The 23,967-nt window shown below is 40.0% G+C and overlaps 2 protein-coding genes across 5 annotated transcripts in view; both read left to right on the top strand.

Moving 5' to 3' along the window:
* Positions 1-681: 681 nt before the first annotated feature.
* On the top strand, positions 682-12,306 carry hus1 (HUS1 checkpoint clamp component). Of its 2 annotated transcripts, NM_001160574.1 has the most exon segments (8): positions 690-866; positions 1,498-1,625; positions 9,348-9,524; positions 10,311-10,418; positions 10,589-10,663; positions 10,894-10,993; positions 11,144-11,272; positions 11,612-12,302. In NM_001160574.1, coding segments are annotated over 8 exon segments (852 nt in total). In that variant the 5' UTR covers positions 690-814; the 3' UTR covers positions 11,695-12,302.
* An 8,527-nt stretch (positions 12,307-20,833) lies between these two features.
* LOC110489705 (LIM zinc-binding domain-containing Nebulette) overlaps positions 20,834-23,967 on the top strand; it is a 110,973-nt gene continuing 107,839 nt past the window's right edge. For 2 of the 3 annotated variants that reach the window (XM_021562487.2, XM_021562483.2), the window contains exon 1: positions 20,910-21,226. In XM_021562487.2, coding sequence (XP_021418162.1) covers positions 21,158-21,226 — 69 coding nt within the window. In that variant the 5' untranslated portion in view covers positions 20,910-21,157. Of the gene's footprint in view, positions 21,227-23,967 lie in introns of all 3 variants that reach the window. The other variant, XM_036943903.1, reaches the window with a different exon arrangement.

The following is a 23,967-nucleotide window of genomic DNA, read 5'->3' as shown; positions in this document are numbered from 1 at the left end:
TGATTAAGTTTCAGGAATTGTGAAAAACTGAGTTTAAATGTATTTGGCTAAGGTGTATGTAAACTTCCGACTTCAACTGTATGTGTAGCATTGGGGAAAGAAGCGGTATGTGCTAATTGTAGGGGTGCTCATGGGGCTGGGGATCAGAAATGTCTGATGAGAGGCAATTTGAGGTTACCAGGGTTAGAGTAGTGCAGAAGTTGTCATATGCTGAGGTAGTTAAGAAGTAGAGGAAGATGGGTGAAGGGGGAGGGATCCTGAGAGGAGTGGTGTGAGTAGTAGATCTGAACCAGTACAGAGGGATAGGCCAACAAGTGATTTATGCTTCAGTAAGTTTGGATTTTTAGTGTTTACAGCAATCAACTGTACTGCAAATCATAGAAAATGTAGGTTGTGGTGTTAGCTGCAGAGAAGTATTTTGGTGTACGAGATTTGACGTCAGAAGAGTTACATTGTGTGTTGAGTGGTGGTGTCCCGTCCTTTCAGGCTGTTGGCCTGAGATATAACTAGATAGATTTAGTGGAGTAGGGAGGTGGGGTTTTTTTCCAATCAAAGTATAAGGGACTTACACTCCAGTCTAGTTGATGGCAGTAGTGCAGCATTTATTGGATGCCAACCGCCGTTAAACCTCATCGAAGAAGAAGAAACGAATGAAATAGGAACTGAAAAGGAAAAACACTTGTTTCCCAGGGAAAGTATAACAGGGCTGTGTCAATGGCGCGCGGGCCAAATTGAACGCCACAACAACGCTTTTTGCTCTAAGCTACTCCCTAAAGAAAATATTTGATTTTTGTCAGTGAAAATAAAATTGATCATGAAGTTCCGAGCAAAAATGATTGATGTTGGTTGTCTTAACCATTTCACACGTAAGTCTAACGTTAATACTATAATGTTGCTCTTGTGTAGCTAGCTAGTATTAAGCATTCATTGCTAGCTAGCTAATAACGTTAGCAGCTAGACTAACAATTTGACCAAAGTCCTTCTCTAGGCTTCACATAAAGTTGAACAATTATACCAACTACTGTTACTTGCTAGCAAGCGTATTTCACTTGCAAGAGAAAATATATGGTTGGTGCGGGTGCTGTCTGCAAAGAAGTTGGCTGTTTACTAAACTAGCCCAAAGACGCTGATACAAAGATTTGTATAACTAACGTTAAACCTCATCGTTCTAACTGTGACTGATAGAACACAACGTTTGCCAAAGAGGATATACCATGATCAAACTTCTCTGACTCGGTTTTGGTTATATGGAATACGGCCTTTGTCAGAATGGACTTTTCGTGATAGAACACTTACGCAGTAGGTTAGGTGAATTAACGTAGCAGGTAAGGGTAATTGTGTTCAGGTTGGGGAAAGGGTTAACGTTAGTTAAATGCAGCGGGGGAAAAAATCCTTTGCTCCACGAGACGATATTTGGAAGATGACCTCGCGACTTGAGAGAGTGCATGTTTATCAATTGAACCCTGAACCATTTTACATTTAACTTCTCCCCATCAGGTGTGGTGAATACCATCTCTAAACTAACGAAGACATGCATCCTGCGACTTACTCCAAACAACCTATATTTTGTACTGTCTGGTAAGGTAGCCAGCGGAGGAGTCGGCATGTGGTGTGAATTATCTCAGGTACATGCCCATTCAATACAATATGTCTATTTCTACCAATGAGTTGTACTTCGATAGCTCAGACAATTATGTTTTTAATACTCAATATTATATGTAGGCCTATGGATTATGAATTGCACACTGTTGCCCATTATTTTAAATTTGTCATGTGAATGGAGCAGAACAGAAACTCCAGGGAGAGGTCAGTCTGTCTGTTTCCATTATATGGAAAAAAAACTATTTTCCGAAAGTGAAATACTTAGTCTCTTCTCTAACATGTACAGTGCCTTGGGAAAGTATTCGGCCCCTTTGAACTTTGGGACCTTTTGCCACATTTCAGGCTTCAAACATAAAGATATAAAACTGTATTTTTTTGTGAAGAATCAACAACAAGTGGGACACAATCATGAAGTGCAACGAGATTTATTGGATATTTCAAACTTTTTTAACAAATCAAACACTGAAAAATTGGGCGTGCAAAATTATTCAGCCCCTTTACTTTCAGTGCAGCAAACTCTCTCCAGAAGTTCAGTGAGGATCTCTGAATGATCCAATGTTGACCTAAATGACTAATGATGATAAATACAATCCACCTGTGTGTAATCAAGTCTCCGTATAAATGCACCTGCACTGTGATAGTCTCAGAGGTTCGTTAAAAGCGCAGAGAGCATCATAAAGAACAAGGAACACACCAGGCAAGTCCGAGATACTGTTGTGAAGAAGTTTAAAGCCAGATTTGGATACAAAAATATTTCCCAAGCTTTAAACATCCCAAGGAGCACTGTGCAAGCGATAATATTGAAATGGAAGGAGTATCAGACCACTGCAAATCTACCAAGACCTGGCCGTCCCTCTAAACTTTCAGCTCATACAAGGAGAAGACTGATCAGAGATGCAGCCAAGAGGCCCATGATCACTCTGGATGAACTGCAGAGATATACAGCTGAGGTGGGAGACTCTGTCCATAGGACAACAATCAGTCGTATATTGCACAAATCTGGCCTTTATGGAAGAGTGGCAAGAAGAAAGCCATTTCTTAAAGATATCCATAAAAAGTGTCGTTTAAAGTTTGCCACAAGCCACCTGGGAGACACACCAAACATGTGGAAGAAGGTGCTCTGGTCTGATGAAACCAAAATTGAACTTTTTGGCAACAATGCAAAACGTCATGTTTGGCGTAAAAGCAACACACCATCCCCACTGTCAAACATGGTGGTGACAGCATCATGGTTTGGGCCTGCTTTTTTTCAGCAGGGACAGGGAAGATGGTTAAAATTGATGGGAAGATGGATGGAGCCAAATACAGGACCATTCTGGAAGAAAACCTGATGGAGTCTGCAAAAGACCTGAGACTGGGACGGAGATTTGTCTTCCAACAAGACAATGATCCAAAACACAAAGCAAAATCTACAATGGAATGGTTCAAAAATAAACATATCCAGGTGTTAGAATGGCCAAGTCAAAGTCCAGACCTGAATCCAATCGAGAATCTGTGGAAAGAACTGAAAACTGCTGTTCACAAATGCTCTCCATCCAACCTCACTGAGCTCGAGCTGTTTTGCAAGGAGGAATGGGAAAAAATGTCAGTCTCTCGATGTGCAAAACTGATAGACATACCCCAAGTGGCTTACAGCTGTAATCGCAGCAAAAGGTGGCGCTACAAAGTATTAACTTAAGGGGGCTGAATAATTTTGCACGCCCAATTTTTCAGTTTTTGATTTGTTAAAAAAGTTTGAAATATCCAATAAATGTCGTTCCACTTCATGATTGTGTCCCACTTGTTGTTGATTCTTCACAAAAAAATACAGTTTTATATCTTTATGTTTGAAGCCTGAAATGTGGCAAAAGGTCGCAAAGTTCAAGGGGGCCGAATACATTCGCAAGGCACTGTATAAAGATCCAGTCCATAAAAAAAATTGGAGGCCTATTACACATCAGTGTTGTGATGCAACAATTCTAGCTAAGTGCTTGGCGAATAGAATTAAAAAGGCATTGTCAGATATTATTCATCCGAATCAGACATGTATGATACATTGGAGGTAAAATAAGACAAGTACGGTAAACAATAGAATATTATGAAACATCGGGGAAACCTGGCCTGGTTTTCATAGCTGATTTTGAATAGGCTTTTGATAAAGTACGACTGGAGTTTAAATATACATGCCTGGAATATTTCAATTTTGTAGAATCTCTAAAAAAAAATGGGTTAAAGTTATGTATAGTAACCCTAGGTGTAAAATAGTAAATAATGGCTACATCTCAAAGTTTTAAACTGTCAAGAGGAGTAAAACAAGGTTGTCCACTATCGGCATGTCTATTTATTATTGCCATTGAAATGTTAGCTTTTAAAATTAGATCCAACAATAATATTTAGGGATTTGAAATCCGTGGCTTAAAAACAAAGGTGTCATTGTACGCTGATGATTCATGCTTTATTTTAAAACCACCATTAGAATCCCTCCACAGCCTCAGAGGGTCTATGATCTACTTTTTCTAACCTCTCTGGATTAAAACCAAATTATGATGTGTACTATATTACGTATTAGATCACCAAAAAATGCAACTTTTACATTACCGTGTAGTTTACCAATAAAATGGTCTGATGGGGATGTGGATATACTCGGTTTACATATCGCGAAAGAAAGAAATGATCTCACTCAATACATTTTAATAGAAAGTTAGCAAAAAATAGATAAGGTCTTGCTACCATGGAAAGGAAAATACCTGTCTATTTGTGGGGAAAAACACCCTGATCAAATCTTTAGTCATATCACAGTTTACCTATTTGCTTATGGTTTTGCCTACACCTAGTGAAATTATTTTTAAATAATATGAACCCAAAATATTCAATTTTATTTGGAATGACAAGCCAGACAAAATTAAAATGGCCTTTTTATATAACGAATATGAGGGCAGAAATTATTAAAGCATTAGACCTCTCACTAAAGGCATCGGTCATACAAAAGTTATACTTAAATCTGAAATGGTTCTCTAGTAAATTACTAAGAATTTCAACCATGTTCAAAAATTGCCTTTTTTCCGTTATTCAGATTACAACTGCTCACTTTCGGTTATTTTAAAATTAAATCATCTCCAAAATATTGTTATTTTTTAAACAACCCTTAGAAAGTTGGTTACAATTTCAGTTTAATCTACCTGAAAAGACAGAACAAATAATACAACAAATATTGTGGTTAAACTCGAATATGCAAATTGATTAAAAAATATATTTTTCAATAAGTTTTAAGAAAGGTAATATCTCTGTAAATTATATCATAAATATGACTGGTGGAATTATGTCACACATGCAGCTAACACAGATATATGGAAATGTCTGCTCTACCCAAAATTAAAACTAATTACAGCATTACCACAAAAATGGACGAGACAAGTGGAAGGGGGAAAAAGTAAGGAACTTGTCTGTCGGACCTGCATTAAAGACCAAAAATTGTTAAAGAAAATTGTGATAAATAAAAATATGTACCAATTTCATTTCAGGTCCAAAAAATTGACAGCTGTCCATATAAATTGCAAAATAGTTGGAAGAGATTTTCGATGTACCGATTCCATAGCACATGGTTTATGAATTGACACGCAAAACAACGCCGGACTCAAAACTTCAGATTTTTCATATTAAATTATTATACAAAATTCTTGCAACCAATAGAATGTTATATTTATGAGGGATACAATCTTCCCAGCTCTGCAGATTTTGCTGCGAGGAGGCCGTCATTAGATCATTTATTTTGATACTGTCCATGTGTAGCTCGTTTTTGGTCACAGGTCCAGGAATGGCTGAAGAACTGCAACATTTACCTAGAACTAACGCTGCAGATAGCAATACTGGGTGATTTGAAAAGTCATAGTCAATCGATCAATAATATAATTATTATGTTTATCTTTAATTTACAGTCTGTAGAAGCTATGAGAATAGAAAGGTTCAGTACTCTGTATTATTTTCTAGTGGATGAGTGCAGAGGGTATGAATGTGGGGGGTGTTCATCGACACAACAAAGGCCTTAAAAATGTCCACAGTCTTCTCGGCCACATGTCATTAGTACACCTCAATACAGTTCACATAACAATACACAACTTGCAAGCAACCTCCCTTTTAACTAAAATGTCCAAATACTTCTGGCAGGGCAATAATAGTCCAGCTCTAATGAACTTCAATGGGAAGTGCATTGGAAAAATAGAGAGTCTGTTTCAGGGTAAAGCACTGGAACGATAGAGGGAAGAGAAAAAGAGAACAAGAGAGATCTTAGCTGTGGTCTTCAGGCGTGCAGGTGTACTGTCTGGCTGTCCGATGGCTTGTTGGTTTGTATGTTAAAGCTTCGCAACAATGTTGCTACTAATCCATGCGATCCATAACGGGCGTGGTCCCAAATGAAAACAACCACGACCTAGCGCGACTACACCGATGATTGAGTTAAACACTCTATAAACTACACACGCTGAAAACAAACACAACTTCTGCAGCACAGCACACACACAATCAAACTGTTGCGCCATCAAAGAGCTCCTCCCCAAAGAGCTGAATGAGCTCTCTTCATCTTCTCCTTCCTTACTGCTCATGCGCTCTTAAAGTGGCAGTGCACGGTGAAGGCTCCGTGCAGATTTCGCCACAACCTGGCCTCCACAATCACCCGACCTCAACCCAATTGAAATGGTTTGGGATGAGTTGGACCGCAGAGTGAAGTAATAGCAGCCAAAAGGTGCTCAGCACATGTGGGAACTCCTTCAAGCCTGTTAGAAAAGCATTCCTCATGAAGCAGGTTGAGAGAATGCCAAGAGTGTGCAAACCTGTCATCAAGGCAAAGGGTGGCTACTTTGAAGAATCTAAAATATAATTTGATTTGTTAACACTACCAGATACTACATCATTCCATATGTGTTATTTAATAGTTTTGATGTTTTCACTATTATTCTACAATGTAGAAAATAATACAACTAAAGAAAAACCCTTGATTGAGTAGGTTTGTCCAAACTTTTGACTGGTACTGTTATTTTTGTCCAGGTGGGAAAGGGCAGTGTGGAGTAGAGGTCGACTGTCTATGATTTTTCAAAGCCGATACCGATTATTTGAGGACCATAAAAAGCCGATACCGATTAATCGGACAATTTTTCCATTTTTAATTTGTAATGATGACAATTACAACAATACTGAATGAACACTTATTTTAACTTAATATAATACATCAATAAAATCAATTTAGCCTCAAATAAATGAAACATGTTCAATTTGGTTCAAGTAATGCAAAAACAAAGTGTTGGAGAAGAAAGTAAAAGTGCAATATGTGCCATGTAAGAAAGCTAACGTTTAAGTTCCTTGCTCAAAACATGAGAACATATGAAAGCTGGTGGTTCCTTTTAACATGAGTCTTCAATATTCCCAGGGAAGAAGTTTTAGGTTGTAGTTATTATAGGAATTATAGGACTATTTCTCTCTATACGATTTGTATTTCATATACCTTTGACTATTGGATGTTCTTATTAGAGGTCGAATGATTAATCGGAATGGCCGATTTTAATTGGGGCCGATTTCAAGTTTTCATCGGAAATCTGTATTTTTGACAAGGTAAAAATCTGGTGTTCTGCCCCTGAACAAGGCAGTTAACCCACCGTTCCAAGGCCGTCATTGAAAATAAGAATGTGTTCTTAACTGACTTGCCTCGTTAAATAAAGTTGTAAAAAAAAAAATGGGCAAAATCGGCGTCCAAAATTACCGATATCCGATTGTTATGAAAACTTGAACTCGGCCCCAATTAATCGGCCATTCCGATTAATTGGTCGACCTCTAGTGTGGAGTGCAATAGAGGTTGCGTCATCTGTGGATCTGTCGGGGCGGTTTGCGAATTGTAGTGGGTCTAGAGTATCTGTGATGATGGTGTTGATGTGAGCCATGACCAGCCTTTCAAACCACTTCATGGTTACAGATGTGAGTGCTACAGGTCGGTAGTCATTTAGGCAGGTTACCTTGGTGTTTTTGGGCACAGGGACAGGTTGAAAATGTCAGTGTAGACACTTGCCAGTTGGTCAGCGTATGCTCTGAATACATGCCTAAATGTCCCTTGCAACTAGGAGCGCCGCCACTGGATGAGTATTTTCTTGTTTGCTAATGAACTTATACAGCTCGTTGGGTGCAGTCTTAGTGCCAGCATCGGTTTGTGGTGGTAAATACACAGCTCTGAAAAATATAGATGGAAACTCTCTTAGTGTGGTCTACAGCTTATCATGAGGCGAGCAAAACCTTGAGTTCCTTAATATTAGATTTTACGCACCAGCTTTTATTGACCAACAGACCACCACCCCTTGTCTTATCAGAGGCAGCTGTTCTGTCTTGCCGATGCACAGAATACCCAGCCAACTGTATATTATCCATGTCGTTCATATCAAATCAAATTGTATTGGTCACATACACGTGTTTAGCAGATGTTTTTGCGGGTGTAGCGAAATGCTTGTGTTTCTATCTCCGGCAGTGCAATAATATCTAACAAGTAATATCTAGCAATTTACCAACATATACCCAATACGCACAAATCTAAATAAGGAATGGGATTAAGAATATATACAAATGTGGATGAGCAATGTCAGAGTGGCATAGACTAAGATACAGTAGAATATTATAGAATACAGTATAAACATGAGATGAGTAATGCAAGGTATGTAAACATTATTAAAGTGACTCGTGTTCCATTTAAGTGGCCAGTGATTTCAAGTCTATGTATATAGGCAGCATCCTCTATGTGCTTGTGGTGGCTATTTAACAGTCTGATGGCCTTGAGATAGAAGCTGTTTTTCAGTCCAAGGTTTCTCAGTCCAAGCTTTGATGCGCCTGTACTAACCTCGCCTTCTGGATAATAGCATGGTGAACATGCAGTGGCTCGGGATCTTTTTAGCCCTCCTGCGACAGCGGTCGCTGTAGGTGTCCTGGAGAGCAGGTAGTTTGCCCCCGGTGATGCGTTGGGCAGAACGCACCACCCTCTGCAGGGTCCTGCGGTTGCAGAAGGTGCAGTTACCGTACCAAGTGGTGATGCAGCCCAACAGGATGCTCTCAATTGTGCATCTGTAAAAGTTTGTGAGGGTTTTAGGTGCCTCAACTCGGTGAAACATAAGATATTAGTTTTAATATCCCGTTGGTAGGATAGTCTTGAACAAAGCTCCAATCATTACAAGTCAGAATGTTGAAATGGTGATAACTTCATTTTAACTCACTTGACCGGTTGTCTGCCGATTTTGTCCTTATGTTGGAGGTAATCTGGGACAAAATATCCACAGGGAAGCGTTCTCAACCTGCTGGTCTGTAATCGGTTTATCGCACGCGACAAACACTTGCACGATATGGCTGAGCGTAACCAAACCACAGACAGAACATTGTCCCACGCAATTAGCTGGCAAATTTCACAACCACTTCCAGCTGATTGCGAGGAAACGTGCTTTGGTCAACTACGTTCGGTTACATTCGGCTATTGTTTACATATTGTGCATGATGTGCAATGTGTCAGAAGATTGCAAATTCAAACCACAGAACCTACTGGCGACGCAAAAAGTCAGGTTAACACTTTCCTGTGGATACCCCATCTCCACCTCCTAACAGCAAAACTAACAGCATGGACAACCTGTAAAGTAACTCTAAATATAATTTTATTCAATATTCTGGCTTGTAAGAGACTCTTGTGTTCACTGGTGTCTGCTCTATACTTATCCAACAAGCCATTCTCTATTTGTGTTGTATTTGACCAGGCCAACTTCTTTGATGAGTATCAGCTGGAAGGTGTGGCGCCTGACGCTAATGAGATCTGCCTAGAGGTAACCCCCGAAAACCTTTCCAGGGCTCTGAGAACCTCTCAGAATGCCAAGTGTGTGAAGATCAAACTGACCAAGAAGCACTGTCCTTGTCTCACTCTCGTTGCAGAACTGGTAAGAGCTACAGCAATTATATCCAATGTGTCTGCTTCAAGGGAAAACTGTCAACACTCACTGGGCTGTGTTGATTATGATCTTTGACATGTCAAGCAGTCAGTCAGTATGTAACACTTTTCTAACAAACGGGGTTATGTTTAACACCTATAAATGAAACTGTCTTAACCCCCCTAAAAGCAAGATGTTTGTGGTGTTAGGTTCTAATTCTCAGAGTAAAACACTCAACGGACATTATGAAAGCTTAACCAAGTTTATTCTTCCCAGAGGATCAATACAGCTGTATTAGACAAAAACATTTTCACACAAGCACTGATATTTAACCGTTTAACCTCATCTGTACAAACATTGTTCTTTACTGCTAGGCAGGACACTAGTTATACGGCCATAAAGTTTTATTTCTCCCTTAAGGTGACCTGACCTGACCTCAAACCCTTTCCATCACTAATCCATGGCTCTCTCCGCTTATCAATGCCTGCCACATGTGATCGCTTCCCTGCACTCAACACATTCAAAGCTTAATTGCACACACTATATACCTTCCTTCTATAACCATTAAATTCTGGTGTAGACCCTCTAAACCTCAGCACTCCATCAGTGACATGAATAAGTATATTTTCATATTCTCAGAACCCAACAGTGGCAAAGAATTTCTCCAGGTAGGAAATAACTTTGAGAGGAACCAAACTTCATAGACGCAGCTCATCCTCCTAGCTGGCTGGCTAGAAGTTTGGATACGTCAGAAGTTCAGTCATTTTCTTTCCCTGCCCTCTTCTTCCTTGTTAGCCAACACTTTCCAGCGTCAGTCGTGTTGTCACCCATGACATCCCGGTGGACGTGATACCCAGAAGGCTTTGGCACGACTTCAAAGAGCCCAGAATGCCAGACTTTGACGTGAGTACCAGAGCCACTCTAGCCTGGATCCCAGTCTCGTTCTGCTGAAGCCGACTAAAGCAGAACCAGACTGGCATCCAGGCAAGTCCTCTAAAGTAATGCCAGTTTAACACGTCAGGTGTACTGTTATTTAATTTGTTCTAATGATAACTATATCTAATGCTTTTCAGGTGAGCATATATTTGCCTCCACTGAAAACTATGAAAAATGTTGTGGATCGAATGAAGAATCTCTCTAACTTTCTGGTAAGAGACTGTTTACTATGAGCTCAGATAATTTTACACATGACCCCAACATACTATGATATATTTGTTAAAATATCTTCACTGTATGTTTTAATATTTTAAATATAAAGGAAAACATTGTTTGGAAGTCACCGGTATGTCGTAATGTCCTTTAAAGTAATGTAAAATAGAGCTGTTTGTAGATTGGATTATTAGCTTTCAATACAAAGTCACGGTGCCCTCTGTCCTAGGTGATGGAGGCCAACCTGAATGGAGAGATGAACCTGAAGATTGAAACTGACCTGGTGTCTGTCACCACCCACTTCAAAGACCTGGGTAATCCTCCCTGGGGTAGGTGCATCCCCTTTACTTGTGTCGTGTGCATTAAGGCACACCGTAGCAAAACCTTTTTGAAAAAACTCATGTTAGCCATGGCAACAAACTGGACCCTGTCTCAGGGCTTTTACTAATTTCAGTCTCGTCTCTCTTGGCCCCCCTCAGGTGACGATGGTTCTCAGGGGCGCAGTCAGAGCAGGGACCCTGAGGTCATGGCCCACACCCGCGTGGACATCCGCAAGCTGCAACAGTTCCTCATGGGCCAGCAGGTCAACCCCAGCAAGGCAATGTGCAGTGAGTCAACTCTCATGGACTTTTTACTAATATTAACCATATTGACCAATCAATCAGCTCCTCTAATTTCAACGTCACCAACCCTGGTCCCAAAGACCCACAAGGTGATGCAGGCTTTTGTTCAAGCCCTAAAGTAACAGATTTTCCACACAAGACGTGCACACCATGTATCTCTTTAGGACCAGGGTCGGTGAAGATTGGACTATGCCATCTGATGACAGACAGAGAGCCTTGACTGAATTGAATTGTGTGAGTGAGGGAAAACAATTGTTAAGACTGAGTCATAAGAAAGATCCACTGATTGCAGATTACTGATGAGCATTCTATTATTCCCACCAGATATTGTCCACAAGAGGATCATTCATTTGATTCTGCTACATGAAGACGTGTCTCTGCAATACTTCATCCCAGCGGTGGCCTAGCAAGACAAACGTTGTCTAACACAAAAGTCAGCTGGGAAGGTTTGTTTTCTTCAGGATCAAATTGGCCATCCCTCCTACTGAAGGGCTAGTGTGTAGGTATGCTTTTGATTCAACCCAATCGTAACACACCTCGTTCAGCTAATCTAGGTGCTAATGAGCAGTAGAATCAGATGTGCTAGCTAAGGGTTGGAGAGAAAGCTTGCCGGAGGGTAGCTCTCCAGGAGAAGGGATGGGTGATCCTAGACTACACATTCCATTCATTTGAGAAGTTGTGGTTGATTTAAGATTACATGAAAACATGTGAAAAGCTTGTAAATCAACACTGCCGTCATGCACTTCCAAAAGTATAACTTATTCTCAGTGGAAGCTCATGAATTTCATCTTTAAAATGTAAAAGGTGTACTCTTAGACCTCGAACAAAGTTTGTATATTATAGTTTAGTATTTTATTTAATATGCTTACAAATCTCAAGACCTTAAATGTATTGTCTATGTATCTTGCTACTGTATTGCTGTACATAGTTTAATAATTCCACTCAAGATGTAGCTACACGCTCAGCCTTCATGCATTGTATGTACTGTTAATAAAACATGTTTTATTTTATTGTTAGAACACTTGTGTTATTTGTATTTGTGTTCAAGTCATTGCATATAGTTATATAGAGGTAGATTGAAGGATAAGGACACTTAAATGACCCCTTGCAAAAGATGTGCTACCAGTCTGTACAATGCATGGTATCTTGTAATAGCATAGGCATAGTTTGTCGGCAGTTAGGTTGTGTTCGATAGTGCAACAAATTAAATAACCACAGGATTATTTTGCAAAGGAAATCATTTTTGTCTTTTTTGGATCCCTAGATTAATTTGAATATGACTATTGTTGTTTTTAGATGGTTGAATACATAGTTGGTGCTGGACACACAGAAGGACCTTAGACATACACACAGAGATTACTGGAAAATGGGAAATGCTTGTTTTTTATTTATTTTATTTAACCAGGTAGGCCATTTGAAAACAAGTTCTCATTTACAACTGCGACCTGGCCAAGATAAGGAAAAGCAGTGCGACAAAAACAACAGAGTTACGCATGGTATAAAGAAACGCAGTCAATAACACAATAGAAAAATCTATATACAGTGTGTGCAAATGAGGTAAGGCAATAAATAGGCCAATAGTGGCAAAGTAATTACAATTTAGCAATTTACACAGGAGTGATATAACATACGCTAACCCCATTCTGTACAAATGTGAGTGAGTTTACGTTATGTGCAGATGAGGATGTGCAAGTAGAAATACTGGTGCGCAAAAGAGCAGAAAAATAAATATGGGGATGAGATGGGCTGTGTACAGCTGCAGCGATCAGTATCTTGTATGCTTTTCTAATGCTATTTAATGTGTTTGGATAGTGGTAACATAAGAATATTTGCCAAGCAAAAAGGTAGCCAAAGTCTACAGTGGGAGAGTGCAGAGAAGAAACCAGAATTTCTTAAACTGACTGAACCAATCAAATGTAAGTTCTACTGAGTTCAGACCAACCAGGAAAACTTTTTGGTTTTGTTGCACATTGTTAAGATGGTAGTTATTTATATGGTAGTACGGATTCGATGCTTTGGGTGATAGTTTGTGATTGTACATTTCTCACGTAGTGTGCAGAATATCGTGTATTAATGTAATATATCCACGCTTTGAGTGAAATACTGTTTACTGCAGGTAATTTAGAAATGTGCATTCACAACTGTACGCTGGGAATTATTTTGAATATTCGTGAGCCCATAAAACAAGAGTTCATTGGACAGTAAAATATATTAGTGAAATCCGAGTTGTGTTTCGTTAGTTGGGATAGTTGATGGGTTGACATATATTGCTTTTGGGCTAGTTATATTTTGTTAAATTGAGTTCAGGCAAATATTTTTGTATATTCCTTTCTGAGCATAGTTACAACTAGAAAGTGTTACAAGATGTGTGATAATAAAAATATATGTATATGCAAGTTACGAGAAACACTTCTTCTGTTTTCCAAAAGACTAGTCAAGTTGTGTAGTGAGCAGGTTGGGGTCACAAATGTGGACTCTACGTAACTGACTGAACATTATGAATCGTTTGTACCCACTACAATCGGACCAGTCAACTGCTGTTTATAGCGCCATACGTATTTATACAGATATGAAGAAATCTAGTTTTTAATCATGGTTAGTGAAATTGTAGAAACCTTATGCGAAAAACATGTGTTCCACCATTGCAGTTAGTATGATGATTGCTCGCTGAAATAGATGCAATATTTTGAGAAATATTTGTTATGTTCTTTGTAGAAATTGGTAGTGCATTATGGGATATCCCAAAAAGCTGAAACCTCATTATTGTGTTGAATCTAATAGCAGGACAGACTGAACCAGTAAAATTAATTCCCTGATTTTTTACGACACTATTTCCGAGACACAAATATAGGAAGATGCTGTAATTTTAACTATTGAACGACACGTTAAGACTGACGTATACACTGTATCAGGCGCAATGATTTTACCATTATTAGCCACTCGGCGGCGCACCACATCCGTGATATTTCTGGAGAACATCGTCTCTACCGTCTCTGAAACTGGCATTGCTATCATGGGCTACAGTGCCGTGTAATGAGTGCTGAGCAGTGGTGGAAAAAGTACCCAAGTAAAATTAAATATACCATAATAGAAAATGACAAAAGTAAAAGTCACCCAGTAAAACAAATCAAAAAGTATTTGGTTTAAAATAGTCAAGTACAAAAGGTAAATGTAATTGCAAAAATATACTTAAGTATGGAAAGTAAAATTATAAATAATTTCAAATGTATTATATTAAGCAAACCAGACTGCACCATTTTCTTTTTTTCATATTTGTTAATTAAGGACAGCCAGGGGCATTCTCCAACATTCGGACATAATTTACAACGCACGTGTGCTTAGTAAAGTACAGATACCCCCAAAAAACTACTAAAGTAGTACTTTAAATTATATTTACTTAAGTACTTTTACACCAGTGGTGATGAGTCAAATTACAAATTAAAGTCTTAGGGACAGACGGCTTAAAATAATATAGGGATAGACTTTTGCTTTGTCTTGATTTTAAATTGGCTATAAAAAATAAAAATCTAAGTAGACCGTTCTGCTTCTGACATCTTGCATGCCTTGGATCCTGCTGCTCTGTTCTGGCCTCTTAATGCACTCACCAAACAATTGAAACAAGTGCAGCCTGTTACAATCAATAGACCAATTAAAAGGAAGTCAGAGACATGACTTCCTCTACTGGGAAGCTAAAGACATGAGCTCCTCTAATTTGAACAAAAGTCCAATTTTGGGGGGGTCTCTTAATATTGATAGTTTGACAAAGACGCCCGCCGATAGCAAGACACATTAATCTCACCGGGGAAAGCATCCGAGCCGGCACCCCTATGTCTCAGTATGTGTAGATGGTTGGTAGAATTTCTTTATAACATGTACAGGGTCGCAAATGTATTTTCGTGGTACAGTGGCCTTTTTAAAGCTCCAACAGTGCAGGTCAAAGAGAAATAAATGAAACAATGCCTATTCAGCAGCTTAATGGTCTGGGGGTAGAAGCTATTAGCCATTCTTTCCGTTTTTTTCCATGATGCTCCTGTACTGCCCGTGTCTGAGTGATAGAAGCGGAGAGAACAGGCATTCCTGTTCATATGCATTCCTTTTGTCCAGGTGGGTGAGGGCAGTGTGCATTGCAATGGTGTTTACATCTTCCGTGGATCTGTCAGGGCGGAAGGTGAATTGGAGAGGGTCGGGGAGGGAGGAGATGATGTGATTTTTGATTAGCCTCTCGAACCACAGCATGGTGACGGAAGTGAGTGCTACGGGTCGGTAGTCGTTCAGTTACTTTCCCTCTTTTGGGCACGAGAATGATAGTGGATATTGTGACGACCCTCCCACTCTGTCTGCTGTATTCTGTCTTTGTTCTTGTTTCCTTATTAGGATGCCGGTGGGCGGAGTTGGGAGGGTCGTCAGCTTCATGGGAAACACCTGGGCCAGGTGTCTCCCAGGATAAATAGACCTCTTCCACATTCATGGAGGAGACTCTCTCCATGCAGACACCTTTGTAGATTGTGTTGTGGTTCTTGGTGGCCTTTTGTTTGTTTGCTTTGGCACCTTTCAACACCCTGCATTATCACATTCATGCACGCAAAACTCACTTACACTACTGATTACACACATCATTGTATATTTTCCTTAGTTGCTTTAGTTAAATAAATATATATTTTGTTACTCCTTATCTCCACGTTGTCTCCCTTTGTTACGGGCTTTGAGCCGGTTCGTGACAATATCTTGAACCAGGTGGGGATAACGGCCTGAGCTAGTGAGAGATTGAAAACACAACAACTTGCTGATCTGCTCATGCTCCGAGGGCGCGGCTAGGGACGCCGTCTGGTCCGGCAGCCTTGCGAGGGTTAATAGGTTTCAATGACTTTACATACGTCCTCCGTGGAGACCGCAAGCACATAGCCCTCGTTGTCCTCAGCCCATGTATCTTATTCTGTCTGGCCAAAAAGAGTATGACACAGGATTTCTAGAGCTGTTGTTGTGCAGGCTATGTGGGCGGAGCTATAGTTCATGACTAACCTGCAATCATATGAACAAAAACTCTAGGATGGGACCCTTTGATCTTCTTCTTCCCACTGAATGTGTTATGTAAGGCTGCCAGTCTCTTTCTCTTTACTCAAATGAACATGTGAAATGTTGTGCCTGTGCTGATACAGTTGTGATGCTGGTCTACAGATTAACGATCGCCACTCAGTTGGAAACAATGATTGTGATTGTGAATTATGAGCATTTTTAAATGAAAAGATTGCAAAGAGAATGTTTTTTAAATTAAATATTGTGAAGATAATTGATGCAAAGATAACCGTTCATATGATGCTTGGTATTTGACACAACATAAACAAGTCACAACGTACTTCGTTTTAGTGGCCTTTGACAACAATTGTAGCGTATCCATCAGCTTTAAACAGTGCTTTAATTAAATAATTAAGCTTGTGTTGCATTTCATTTGCTTAGTCTGGTCTCTCTCCTTCCCATCTCTCTCTCTCTCTCGCTGTGACTGGCAAAACAAGGGAAACTGCTGATGCACAACCAAATTTCGAACTTACACATTGTGTATTCAACTATTCTAACTCTCAACAGTAAATTGAGACCCTGGACATGTCCGAATACCCGTACTTGCATCCTAAATAGTAGTCCATTTTAGTATGCGGAAGAATAACGTGTTATACTATGTGATATTTCAAAAATTGAGTATACTCTAAACTCCTGACTGTTGCACTAATTTCAGCTTTGACAACCGCTGATCAATTAGATATATAAAATAATGAATTTGGCCTTTACTACCGCATAGAAATGCACTGAACAACACATTCGTAGATGGCAACAAAAAAAATAGTACACAAATGTAGAATAAGGAATAAGGTTTTGAAGTGTCTGTCCTATATCTAGGAGATATAAGAAAGCTCAGGAAATATTTGAGTTTTTTTGGTCACATTTAATCCCTTATATTTGTTGGCACAAGCAAACTACCTCCAGACTTCCATTAGTTTGTATGGGTTGCCTTCAGACGTGTCACTTGTGGGGGTCGTGTTCATGATAATCTCCCCTTTCCATAGAGTCGTGATAATAGATTCTAGGCCAAACTGTTCGGACACTGCAGACAGGCAGGCAGGGACCTGAGAGACTGAAAAACAACTTCTATCTCAAGGCCATCAGACTGTTAAACAGCCATCACTAACATTGAGTGGCAGCTGCCAACATACTGACTCAACTCCAGCCACTGGAAAAATTGATGTAATAAATGTATCACTAGCCACTTTAAACAATGGCACTTAATAAAATGTTTACATACCCTACATTACTGATCTCATATGTATATACTGTACTCTATACCATCTACTGCATCTTGCCATCTTGATGTAATGTATCACTAGCCACTTTAAACAATGCCACTTCATATAATGTTTACATACCCTACATTACTGATCTCATATGTATGTACTGTACTCTATACCATCTACTGCAACTTGCCATCTTGATGTAATGTATCACTAGCCACTTTAAACAATGCCACTTTATATAATGTTTACATACCCTACATTACTGATCTCATATGTATGTACTGTACTCTATACCATCTACTGCATCTTGCCATCTTGATGTAATGTATCACTAGCCACTTTAAACAATGCTACTTTATATATTGTTTACATACCCTACATTACTGATCTCATATGTATATACTGTACTCTATACCATCCACTGCATCTTGCCATCTTGATGTAATGTATCACTAGCCACTTTAAACAATGCCACTTTATATATTGTTTACATACCCTACATTACTGATCTCATATGTATGTACTGTACTCTATACCATCTACTGCATCTTGCCTATGCCGTTCTATACCATCACTCATTCATACATTTTTTTATGTACATATTCTTATTCATTCCTTTACACTTGTAAAGGTAGTTGTTGTGAAATTGTTAGGTTAGATTACTCGTTGGATATTACTGCATTGTCGGAATTAGAAACACAAGCATTTCGCTACACTCACATTAACATCTGCTAACCATGTGTATGTGACAAACAAAAATTTGATTTGATTTTTGTGAAAAGACCGATTTTCAGGATGTCGCGGAAGACAAAGACATAGCCGGTGAGGTGGATTGAGACGTAGCCCCAAAACGGATATCTCTAGCTTAAACTGGCATATTTTTTATTATTTTTTTTACCCCTTTTTCGCCCCAATTTCATGGTATCCAATTGTTTTAGTACTATCTTGTCTCATCGCTACAACTCCCCTACAGGCTCAGGAGAGACAAAGGTTGAAAGTCATGCATCCTCCGATACACAACCACCTTACTGCTTCTTAACACAGTGCGCATCCAACCTGGAAGCCAGTCACACCAATGTGTCGGAGGAAACACCGTGCACCTGGCAACCTTGATTAGCACGCACTGCGCCCGGCCCGCCACAGGAGTCGCTAGTGCGCGATGAGACAAGGACATCCCTACCGGCCAAGCCCTCCCTAACGACACTAGGCCAATTGTGCGTCGCCCCACGGACCTCCCGGTCGCGGCCGGTTACGATAGAGCCTAGGCGCGAACCCAGAGTCTCTGATGGCACAGCTGGCACTGCAGTACAGCGCCCTTAACCACTGAGCCACCCGGGAGGCCCAAACTGGTGTATTTTTATGGAGATTTTTTTATTATGTTACTCAGATTGGCGCATGGGTGCGTCAATAGACTCTTAAGGCTTTTAACCATATTACACGTTTGAAAAACTGAACCAAACCATATTAAAGGGGATACCTAGTCAGTTGCGCAACTGAATGCATTCAACCCAAAATGTGTCTTCTTCTGAATCAGAGAGGAGCATGGGGCTGCCTTAATCAACGTCCATGTCTGCGGCTCCTGTTGTTGTTGGGGGTCAACTGCCTTGCTCAAGGGCAGAACGGCAGATTTTTCCACCTTACCTGCTCGGTTATTGGCCCAATGCTCTTAACCGCCAGGCTACCTGCCGATTTTGAATAATGCAATAATTCACAAGCATGTGCAGACATAAAGGGTTTATTTTCTCGTCTGTATGCTGCTACACTCATTACATTTTAGCTTTAGGACAAAAGCACTAACAGCATGTTGCTAACAGCATGTCTTCATCAAGTAACGTTAGCCTATAAAAAATTAACAGTTAGGCCTACTACCCCTCTCATACGAATATAAAAGTACAGTAAGCCTAATTTACAACATTACAGCAAGTCAGGCTTCATTTTATCAATGCCTTGCAAATCATTCAGCCTATATGTGGTAAAATCCAATTGGAACTGAAAAAGTTGGTATAGTATATAAGTGAATTCACTGGGGAGTTGCAACAAGCTGTTTTATATGAAAGGTTATACCTGCCACCCCCAAAAATGTATACATTGAAATGCGTCATGATTTGTGGACGCATGTACAATTAATCTGTGCCTTAGTCTGATCAACTGCAGCCTATAACAACCACAGCTGCAGGTAGCCTAAATTCCTTCTGATCCGATCTGGGCCTGGTCAGGGGAAACAAAGCAATAACATAATGTATTTATAGCCTAAAATATGTACTTATAGACTAATATAAGCACATTTATTTGTGTTCTGAGAAAATGTGAATGTGGTCAAATTTGGTTTATATTCAAACTTTGAGTGATTACATAGGCCTTTTGAATCCAATGACTGAATGGAATTAATCATTCAACACAATAGTGATGACATACTGTACCAACAACTTTTTAATTACAGATGCAAAGGTCTACATGTAAGTTTTACAATATAATTCATACACTATCTATACAAAAGTATGTGGACACCACTTCAAATTAGTGCATTCGGGTATTTCAGCCACACCCGTTTATACAGGTGTATAAAATCGAGCAAACAGGCATGCAATCTGATTAGACAAACATTGGCCGTAGAATGACCTTACTGAAGAGCTTAGTGACTTTCAACGTGCCACCGTCATAGGATGACACCTTTCCAACACGTCAGTTCATCAAATGTATGCCTTTGCTAGAGTAGCCCCGGTCAACTGTAAGTGCTGTTATATGTGAAGTGGAAATGTCTAGGAGCAACAACGGCTCAGCCGCGGAGTGGTAGGCCACACAAGCTTACAGAATGGGACCGCCGAGTGCTGAAGTGCATAGCACGTAAAATTAATCTGTCCTCGTTTGCAACACTCACTACCGTGTTCCAAACTGCCCCTGAAAGCAACATCACCACAATAACTGTTCATCGGGGATGTTTGCATTTCAAATTAGGGAGGTGTTAAACAATGGAAGTGTTCATGAATTTCCCTGCAAAAAAGCAGAGAACCATTTACACAGGTTATGTGATCTGTGAAAATGCCTGAATCATGACTAGGTCTTTAGGTGTATTCTAATTTGCAGTGTTTTTTTTATCCCCTATGCTTTTCAGATGTACGAAAAAGCAGGCAAAAAGAAGCAGGCATGTTAAATGAATGGGATTTTGGTCTAAGGGATATCTCTCTCCGTCTCTCTGTCTTTCTCTCTCCATCCATCCCCATTTTGCTCTCTCTCTCTCTCTCTCTCTCTCGCTCTCTCTCGCTCTTTACGAATGCACGAACATCATGTGGTCCTGGCTTGGCGCTGTCGTCTCGTTGCTGAATCAAACAGCTTGGATCGTGGTAGGTGCTGTGTCACACAAGCAGCCACAGTTTACGTCTGTGCAATTTTAATGCGGCATCCACTCAGGACAGCATAGTGACTGTGCGAACGTACTTGCGAGACGCACCACTCAGAGAGAGACTCGCTACTTTATTTTTACCGACTTGACCTCGGGATATGATACAGAGCTGTTGCCAGGTTTTGAACAACTATTGCGCACGAATATATTGGATTTATTGTCGTGTGGAATAAAGACGCATATTTGAAAATGAACCCGCCGTGCGCGCGCTGTGGGAAAATTGTCTATCCGACAGAGAAAGTCAACTGCCTTGATAAGGTCAGATCACAATTTTAGGCAGTTGTCTATATCAGAATTGACTGCGCTGTATTTCAGGAGTCTGTTGGTAGATTTTTAAACTTCGATTCAAACTTATCTTTGGCCACATAGCCTGATGTCACAAAAGAGTGAGTGCACTGCTACACACAAGACCAGATTATGCCAAAGTTTATAGGTGTATTATAGTAGCCTATCTATTGTAGCATACACTCTAAGAAAAAATCGTTCCAACAGGGTTCTTTGGCTTTCCCAATTGAATAACCCTTTTGGGTTCTCCAAGGGGTTCTCCTATGGGGACAGCCAAACAACCCTTTTAGCTTATGATAGGTTATAGATAGAAAAAAAAGTTGCGATGAGTGTAGGCCTATGAATCATATTGACATGACAAGGGGACGGAATAGCCTGCAAGTTTAGCCTTTATCCCCTGAAGGACATAGGCTATTCAGATTTGCTCAATATGGAATGACTGTGGAATTTTCTTGAGTGTGATCTTTTCTTTTCACTAGATCAAAATATGAATGCTGATTTATGGTGGAATGTAATACTACTAGTTCATGATCATTTAATAGTGCCTTTGTATTATTGATGTCTAAATCAGACCTAGGTCTATACTAGGCTACAATTACTACTACTACTACAGGTTAATTGTAAAAAGGTAACTTAGAAGTGAGCATCTTATGTCTGCTAAACCAACGCTGTAGCCTTTATCTTGACCACTCGGCCCTGGGCCCTGCGTTTCCTGCAGGCCTACCCATTATCTAAACCACAAACCCTGGTCCTGCTTTATGGCCATATGGTATCAATGTGGCCCACTTTCTAAGGACATCACACATTACATCACATCATGCATATGCAATCAAACGGAACACACCATGGACATTGACTACTTTCTGTCACCTATCCAAGCAAATCTGTGGCCGAAACGCCAGTGGACAGTTGTAGCACAGGCGTATCTGCAAACAAATGCATGGCCTATTGTACAGCTCTGACACCTGTCACATATAGAGGCATATTCTTAGTTAAATTATTTGCTCAATTTGGAATCAGCAATTACCTCAGGGCAATTCCCGGAGGAGATGGCTGCCGTTTTACGGGTGCCTAACCAATTCTGCTATTGTGTGTTTTTTCACGTTATTTGTAACTTATTTTGTACGTAATGTTTCTGCCATTTCTGCCACCGTCTGTTATGACCGAAAAGAGCTTCTGGATATCAGAACAGTGATTACTCACCTCGAACTGGATGAAGATTTTTTCTTTAACGAGTCGGACGCAAAGGATTTAGTTCAGACACCCAAATCATTCTCATGAAGAAGAGACAGAGATATCAGGGACATACAGTTGAAGTCAGAAGGTTACATACACCTTAGCCAATTACATTTAAACTCAGTTTTTCACAGTCCCTGACATTTAATCCTAGTAAAAATTCCCTGTCTTAGGTCAGTTAGGATCACCACTTTATTTTAAGAATGTGAAATGTCAGAATAATAGTAGAGAGAATGATTTACTTCAGCTTTTATTTATTTCATCATATTCCCAGTGGGTCAGAAGTTTACATACACTCAATTAGTATTTGGTAGCATTGCCTTTAAATTGTTTAACTTGGGTCAAACATTTCGGGTAGCCTTCCACAAGCTTCCCACAATAAGTTGGGTGAATTTTATCCCATTCCTCCTGACAGAGTGTAAGTTGGGTGTAACTGAGCCAGGTTTGTTGGCCTCCTTGCTCACACACCCTTTTTCAGTTCTGCCCACAAATGTTCTATAGGTTTGAGGTCAGGGCTTTGTGATGGCCACTCCAATACCTTGACATTGTTTTCCTTAAGCCATTTTGCCACAACTTTAGAAGTATGTTTGTGGTCATTGTCCATTTGGAAGACCCATTTGCGACCAAGCTTTAACTTCCTGACTGATGTCTTGAGATTTTGCTTCAATATATCCACATAATTTTCCTGCCTCGTGATGCCATCTATTTTGTGAAGTGCACCAGGCCCTCCTGCAGCAAAGCACCCCCACAACATGATGCTGCCACCCCCGTGCTTCACGGTTGGGATGGTGTTCTTCAGCTTGTAAGCGTCCCCCTTTTTCCTCCAAACATAATGATGGTTATTATGGCCAAACAGTTATATTTTTGTTTCATCAGACCAGAGGACATTTCTCCAAAAAGTACGATCTTTGTCCCCATGTGCAGTTGCAAACCGTATTCTGTCTTTTTTATGGCAGTTTTGAAGCAATGGCTTCTTCCTTGCTGAGTGGCCTTTCAGGTTATGTTGATATAGGACTAATTTTACTGTGGATATAGATACTTTTGTACCTGTTTCCTCCAGCATCTTCACAAGGTCCTTTGCTGTTACTCTGGGATTGATTTGCACTTTTCTCACCAAAGTACGTTCATCTCTAGGAGACAGAATGTGTCTCCTTCCTGAGCGGTATGACGGCGAGTGGTCCCATCGTGTTTATACTTGCGTACTATTGTTTGTACAGATGAACGTGGTACCTTCAGGTGTGGAAATTGCTCCCAAGGATGACCAAACCTGTGGAGGTCTACAATTTTTTTTCTGAGGTCTTGGGCTGATTTATTTTGAGTTTCCCATGATGTCAAGCAAAGAGGCACTGAGTTTGAAGGTAGGCCTTGAAATACATCCACAGGTACACCTCCTATTGACTCAAATGATGTCAATTAGCCTATCAGAAGCTTCTAAAGCCATGACATCATTTTCTGGAATTTTCCAAGCTGTTTAAAGA

This window comes from Oncorhynchus mykiss, chromosome 15 (assembly GCF_013265735.2).
Source record: "Oncorhynchus mykiss isolate Arlee chromosome 15, USDA_OmykA_1.1, whole genome shotgun sequence".
Taxonomy (NCBI): domain Eukaryota; kingdom Metazoa; phylum Chordata; class Actinopteri; order Salmoniformes; family Salmonidae; genus Oncorhynchus; species Oncorhynchus mykiss.
Note: the sequence above shows the minus strand (reverse complement) of the source record. Positions and strands in the feature narration are given on the sequence as shown.